This window comes from Furipterus horrens, unplaced genomic scaffold, assembly GCF_987537825.1.
Source record: "Furipterus horrens unplaced genomic scaffold, mFurHor1.1.pri manual_scaffold_2, whole genome shotgun sequence".
In the NCBI taxonomy this organism is placed as follows: domain Eukaryota; kingdom Metazoa; phylum Chordata; class Mammalia; order Chiroptera; family Furipteridae; genus Furipterus; species Furipterus horrens.
This window is the reverse complement of record NW_028327172.1, coordinates 194,090,878-194,098,442: the sequence shown is the minus strand read 5'-3', so window position 1 is coordinate 194,098,442 and position 7,565 is coordinate 194,090,878. Positions and strand designations below refer to the sequence as shown.

General features: G+C 35.6%; 1 protein-coding gene across 1 annotated transcript in view; it reads left to right on the top strand.

Moving 5' to 3' along the window:
* The first annotated feature begins 2,418 nt into the window (after positions 1 to 2,418).
* The window catches only part of LOC150020228 (WD repeat-containing protein 19), a 71,869-nt gene continuing 66,722 nt past the window's right edge, over positions 2,419 to 7,565 (top strand). Inside the window, exons 1-4 of the mRNA XM_090266980.1 lie at positions 2,419 to 2,476; positions 4,694 to 4,785; positions 5,098 to 5,163; positions 6,998 to 7,123. Of these exons, the coding sequence (XP_090123106.1) occupies positions 2,471 to 2,476; positions 4,694 to 4,785; positions 5,098 to 5,163; positions 6,998 to 7,123 (290 nt within the window). The 5' untranslated portion in view covers positions 2,419 to 2,470. The remainder of the gene's footprint in view (positions 2,477 to 4,693; positions 4,786 to 5,097; positions 5,164 to 6,997; positions 7,124 to 7,565) is intronic.

The following is a 7,565-nucleotide window of genomic DNA, read 5'->3' as shown; positions in this document are numbered from 1 at the left end:
AAAAATAATTTTTTTAAAAAACAAGGCATTAATTAGGACCCCTGATTTATATAAAATAATACCAAATGCTTCTCAAAGCTTAAAAATAAATTGAATAGTGACTTTCAATAGGCATATCTAGGAAATTTGTTGTAAACAATATCAATAATAGACTGCTTTTAGTATAACACATATGGAAAAAAGCAAAGGGGATTTATGAAACAATTAACTAGAGATCAGTGGCCTCCAAGTGTAATCTGCAGGTGGGCATGATCAGCATTGCCTGGGAACCTGTTAGAAATGCAAATCTCCAGATCCACCCCAGAACTACTAAATCAGAGACTCTGAAGATGTGGCTGGCAGTCTGTGTTTCACCAGGCCTCCCAGGCAATTCTAACACACACTGACCATATCGGATACGTACTGAAGTTAGAGAACCAATGGCCTAAATGATTCAGCCCAAAACCAGCAGAAGGGAGTTGAAGAAGAGTGGATGTACTTGACATGGGAAAAACTAAAAACCCATTTTGTTAGGATTGTTGCTTTTCTATTGCTCAGGACTGAGCAGCCTAATAAATGTGTTATATTTATTATTTGACCTAAAGAAATGTGTTAAACACACACACACACACACACACACACACACACACACACCATAGTTATAAATACATAGTGCAATTGGCATACTTAACGGCAAAAACTGGAAATATTTTAAAAATTTATGTTGATAATGGGATTTTGTTCTCTTTTTTAAAAGTAATTTCCCTTGAATCAAATTAGGTAGGTATCATCACTCTCATTTTAGATGTGAGCGCACAGATTCAGCAGAGGGAATTGGCCCAAGGTCAAAGAACTAGTAAATGCCATGAACTGGGTTTAAACAGGGAGTTTATGACAAAGTTCAATTCACTGTTATACTATGCAGTCTTTAAGGGAGTAATATTTTACAATAGAAAAACATTTCAATATATAAACACATATTATGAGGCAATGCCCCAAAATAAAATCATTTGAAAAATCCAAATGTGGTACTTAATACTCATATTTAAATGTTAAATGTGCCATAGACATTACCTGCCAGCTTTGTTTAGTTACTAGGTTATTGAGAAAAATTGTTCTCAAGCCTGAAAAATTTCTCAGCCTATTTCTTGAAAACACATTAAATTGACCATATTATGTAATTTTCATCAACTTGAAGTAAAAGTGAATGTTAAAAATAGAAAAATGGCAGCACAATTTTATAACACAATAAAAAAGATAACAATGGGTACAGCATATCAGTGGGTTCTAGGATTCCTAAAAGGATCTCCACTCTCACTAAGAAAAGGAACTAAATACCATCCAGACTGGAAGGAATAAGTAATACTATCTCTATTTGCAGATGTAGGAAAAATAAAATATATAAAATTCCAAGGAATCCATTAAAAACTATTATTACAAATCAACAAGTTGAGCAAAATTTGCAGGACACAAGATAAATATAAAAAAATCAATTCCCTTTCTCTACACTAGAAATAAACAAACCAAAAGTGAAACTTTTAAAAATTCCATGTATAATAACAGCATCAAAAGTAAAACAGAGTGCATTAGAATTGAACAAAATAAGAGATTTGTATACTGAAAATTACAAAATTTGTTTAAAGAAATTATAAAAGAAAGTAAATGTAAAGATACAGCACATTCATGAGTCAGGAAACATTCCCCCTCCTCCAAGCTTAGAGGGAAGGCATTTAATATGTTTTTTTTGTTGCTGTTTTTGTAGCTGATCTTCCTCAGTTTCCTTCTTTCCATTCCCAGTCCGTTACCACGAATGCGTGTTGAATTAAAGGTATGTGCTTTTTTTCTGTGTCTGTTAATATGAACATGCTTTTTTTTTAATCCGTTATTCTATGCCACTCAAAGTGGTTAAGAGGTCATTCTTCCTGCCCACTATAGCTGGCTCATTTAGTTGGCTTCTTAAAGCCTGAGAATAAACTGTCACAGCTCATCCTTTCTAGCCCAGAAACCTGGAAGGGGGAAATAGAGAGATGACACCTGGTCGGTCTCATCCAAGCCCACTTTGCGTGGAGTGTGTCAAATATTTCCCCCAAGGGCCAATTCCCGCCTCTTCCTATACAGCATTCAGCGCCTTTCTCCGTGCTCCGAGCCACCAGGGGACTCCTATTACTCGGAGGCCGAAATTCACGCAGTGCTCCCAGAGCCCGCTTCCCCCAGGCCAGTCTTCAGATCTTATCCAATCAGTGCCCAACCAAGAAGCCGAGACCGAGCAAGGCCTCGCGACACAGAAAACTCTGGACCAGGTTTCCTTGGCATCACGTGATCCCAAGGCACGTCTCCCTCTCTCCTCCCCGGAGCACCGCCCTTAAGCTGGTACTCGCTGATTGGTCACGGCTCGCGCGGTCTCCTGGGTGACGGGAACGCGGTAGCCTTCTTGGAGGAGACTAAGTACGCCTGCGCATTTGCTGGATCGCCCAACCGCTCTATCCTGGAGATGAAGGTAAGTAACTTACAAGCCCCGGGAGGATCGGACCACTAGCCTTTCTCTCAGTCCGCAAAGCGTCACTTTGAGGATAGGGGTGTGTGATCCTTCTCCCCGATTCCCGAGTGCGTGGTGGACTGGGGTGAGGGGCGACCAGGGAGGTAGAAAATGGGGCGCAATTGAAGGAGCAAGGGGGAAGGAAAGAAAATAAAGTGGAGTTGAAGTGGTGCGGTGAGAGGGAACCCCCTCACGGCCGGAAATGAGCAGCCTGGGGCTGAAGAGACCCCGAACTTCACTCCGCGGAAGGAAGGAGTCGTGTGACTGCGTTTGCAGGGTCGAGATAAAATTGACTCGTTCGGGTGTCACGAGCTGCCTCATTTCTTGCAGCGAAGCCCCTGGCAAGCCGCGCAACTGACTAGCTCCTTAAACAGAGTGAAAAGCCTGTGATTGGTACTATTTACAGATCACCTGGTGGCAAGTGTAGTGTTCACGGAGAAATCTGCACAGATTTAGATGCTGAAGAGCGTCATTCTCTGCACGCATGGTTTCCAGGCGTGGGCTTTTGGTGAAACCCCCTCTTGGGTCACTGGCTACAGCTCCTTCACCTTTCCTCTTTCCCACAGCAATAGCCCCGTGCTCTGATCCGACAAAGAAATGGAAAGCTTAATTTAAAAATTATTTTATACGTCCTAATGCGTTCTCGTTGCTTTTAGTGTGGAAATTGGAATTGACAGACCAGTAACCACAACTCATATTTAAAGCTTTTCACAATTTGTGAAGTATCTGAAGGGAGATATTATTATTCCTGTTTTAAAATTGAGAAATCTGTGCTTGAGTCAATTTAAGCGACTTACTCTAAGCCCTACAGGTAATGTAAGAAGCAAAATTTAAATCTTGGTTTTCTGATTGTGAAGTTAGCACCATTTCCACTGCACTCTATGTGGAGCATCTATATAGCTCCTTTGAAGAAAAATAATATGTAAGATCCCATGGAAGTCTACCATGAAGCTAATGAAATTCAAGTTTAAGGATCCCTCATTTGCATGAAGGAATTCCAGGGCAATGTAGTCACAAAGTTGTAAAAGTAAGATGCTTTTATACTCTTTTTTTCTTCACTGGTGTCCTCCTGCTGCACAGAATTGGATGCTCCTGTGACTAGTGCACTTCTGTTTTCAATAGTGGTGGATTTCATCTCTTTTAACATATGGAATACCTATTGATTAGTGGTTAATTTTGAGCATTGGAAGAATTGCCACTGAGACATTTAAGCCACCTGTAGTAGTATGTAAATTTCATATGCCTAGATACGAGCATCATTGTTTAATCTGTAATTTAACCTAATATTTAAATTTTTTTCATTTCTCTTCTGTGTTCCTAGGTGTTCTAGATCAGCACTGTTTGATATAAATATGTGAGCCAATATAATTTTTTAAATTTAATAGCCACATTAAAATACTTTTTAAAAATCAGATAAAATTAATTTTAATAATATATCCAATAAATCAAAAATATTATCGTTTCAACATGTAATCAATACAAAAGTTATCAACGAGATGGTTTGCATTCTCTTTTTCATAGTCTTTGAAATCCAATATGTATTTTTTATTTACAGCATATTTAAATTTGTTCTACCCACATTTCAAGTCCACATGTTTGTGGCTTCCATAACCACAGTTCGGGATTGTCTTAAGTGGAAAGAATGATTTTTTGACCGATACTTTGTCCAAGAGCCAAACTAAACACACTTATTGATGAAGTAAATATAACTGATGGGTAAAGGAAGAAAATAATTTTGAATGAAGTATATCCATTTTGTATTTCTATCATAGTTCAGATTTCTTGAATAGCAGTTTTGTTAAATTTAATCCCAAAGAATTCATGCTAATAATTAGACAAATTCAGGTTTAAATTATTTTAATCTTAAACATCTGTAAAATGTGAAACTTATACATTTTTATAAAATTAATATTTAAAAATTTTCATAAGCAAAAATGTTTTATAATAAACTCTCCCCGATATATTGAGTTCCATACTTTATCAATTGGGTTGTGATTTTTTTCTTTTGTTGATTGATTAATCATGTTGTTTGTCATAGTGTTGACTTCTTTTGGATAAGCCCTAAAATGAGCCTTCACCATCCTGAATTCTACTATTTACATGATCATATTTTGGCATCTTTTCTGACTAACCCTTAATTATATGTTTGAAATATAAATATATGTTTGTTTTTTTTAGCGTGTCTTCTCACTGCTAGAAAAGAGTTGGCTCGGCACACCAATTCAGTTTACCTGGCAAAAAACGTCAGGAAACTACCTTGCAGTAACAGGGTAAGACACCAGTGAATGTTTTTCCTAAGTCGTCCTGACTCCAGATTGTTGTATGCTCATGTAACCACACCATCTATTCAGTAGCAGTTGTTGTGAGATGGTTGTATGGTGGGAAAAGTGATATCTTCATCTCTGTAAACATCAGAGTTCATGGAACCTTTTCCCTGGAAATAACTTTTTAGATACAAATTATGAAACTATGATGAGTGGACATTGAAAGCATTTGTATGGCAGCTAAATTTTTTATATATATAGGGAGATAAAGAAAAAGAAACCATCAAATCGTATTTTTGTGTTCTAATTGCTTTTTAGAGCTGATCATATTGTGAAAATCTTTGATCGCCATGGTCAAAAAAGAAGTGAAATTAACTTATCTGGGTAAGTACAGAGGTAGATCAAAAACTTTTTCAAGCTTTGTTGCCTAAAAGAGAAAAAAAAAGTATTGTCTTAAAACCATAATAAAATAGAATTTTATAACATGTATAACCTGCATCTCCTCTTTTGGTTTTTCCATTTGCAAACAGGTTTCTTTTTTATACCATAAGTACTTAATGAAATATGTAAATAAATAGCATACAAGTTTGAGTTTAGAAACACCCATACATTCACAGGGAAACTTAAAGGCAGGATTACAAATGAGTTCATATGGAAGAATTTTTATTTAATTATAAGCATGCCTTAGATGTGTATGGGCAGACAAGATAAGCCTGTATCACTGTAGTATCTCCTGTCTAATAAATTTTTGAAAAATAGTTACTTTCACATACTTCTTAAAGGACAACAAATTTATTTTATCTATATTCAGGAAATCAGTCTAGATTACACTAAGTATAACTTAATCATTTTAATGATTTGGTGTAATCATTACTGGCATTAGTTATTTTTACTGATAGTCGCAGTGGTTATTAAGATGTATAGACACTCTCACCTCAATGGTCTTATGCTGCCATGCTTTTAAAATCCACATCTTTCTGTAGTTGATTCCTGCCCCCTTTGCAAATCTCTTAACAGCCTTTCCAATTCCTGCTCTGCCTCTACCCACCTGATGCCCCCATTGCTCTTAATTGTTTCCTCTGTTTTCTATATTCTGGGAAACAGATGTCAAGGTAGTTATAGTTATGTCTAAAATAAAGTAGGGAGGCACTTAGAAAAATCTTTTGAATAAATTATATGATCTTTATTACATAAGCTCTGCGACATCTATTTTGGTTACACAATGGCCTCATTTTTTTATACTTCTGAATTCTTTTGCTATGTTCATTATAGTTGAGTTTGACTGACAAAGGATCTCCAGATAAATAAAATGCCATTATATGTTGTCTGTAATTGACAGATGATTTTAAAAAGAATTTGAAAGATTTCCTCTTTTATATTTCCCAAGTCTCTGAGACTATTATAGAAAATTTAGATCTCAAAACATATTTTAACAGTTTGAAGAATAACTGAAGTAATTCCCAGCTGTCTTAAATGTGAATCCGTGCAAGAACAAAAACTGTCAAAATGAAAAATAGCATCAGAGAAGAAAGGCTCATCCTCAAGGAATTTTTTTAATTATAATAAACATTTTTGGAATAATTTTGAATAGTAAGAACCATGTTAAGCTGAGCATTTTCTATTTTAGCAGTGTTTCATTTGTCATCTCAATTGAATCACTCTTCTCATTCCATTAAGATATAAAATAAAAATAACATTTCTTATTCACCACTTCAGAATTCAGTCTTTCCATTGTTTGCAATACTTCAGCTACCCAGCCTTGAACACACAGTTTACTAAATATGACTTCATTATAATATTTCAGTACCTTCTTTTGCTTTCTATAAGTCTGAAGTAACCTTTCAAAACTTGATCAAATGACCTCTTGAGTCCAGATAGGATTCATTTGTAGAGGTGCTTGATGAGTGTGTTTTACCAAAAGGCCAGATCCTTTAGAGGATCCAAGAAAATCTGCTAACTTATTAGGTATAATCGTACTTAATACAGCATATGAAAGTGATATTTAAAATAAAATAAAAAATTTTCCATCCTCTCAACAACAAAATTTTAAGTTAGTATTATCCATGCAATGAGTAGTGAGTTGACTCTAGAAATTTTATGACCTATTCAAAATAGCTTGATTGTTATAGACAAGAAAGTCACAAATAGGTGAGTATTTCAATTTCTTTCCTCTACTTTAAAAGAATATATAATGATGTTTTCCTCTCCTTTTAAAAAGTACCTGTGTTGCTATGGATTGGGATAAAGATGGAGATACCCTAGCAGTGATCGCTGAGAAGTCTAGTTGCATTTATCTATGGGATGCCAACACAAATAAAACCAGCCAGTTAGACAGTGGCATGAGGTAAGGGTAACTTTTTCATTTTTTAAATATTCACTAGGGAATATTATTTGTAGGTTTGATGCTAACAATACTTACTACTTTCATTGTAAAGACACATTGATGAGTTATTTTTTATGAAAGAAAAAAATTCATCCTGTCATATATGTAGTCCTTTTGATTTTGCCCATTAGAATATAATTGTTATAATTGTAAAAATATATATAGCTTCTTAAAAAGTTGTTTTTGATGAAACAGACTGATAAGTCCAAAGATGAGACCAAACGTATTTGGGAAAATCTGGAGATGGGATTGGCTACAGAAGGGCTGGACCTTGGGTTCCTTATGATGCAATTAAGACTCTATTTCTTGCATTTCCTGTCTCTGAATGTTATCCATTCTAAGTCAGACACTCCATGGCTGCTGGCTGCTATTGACTTGTATATCGTTCTTCAGAGCAAGTTAT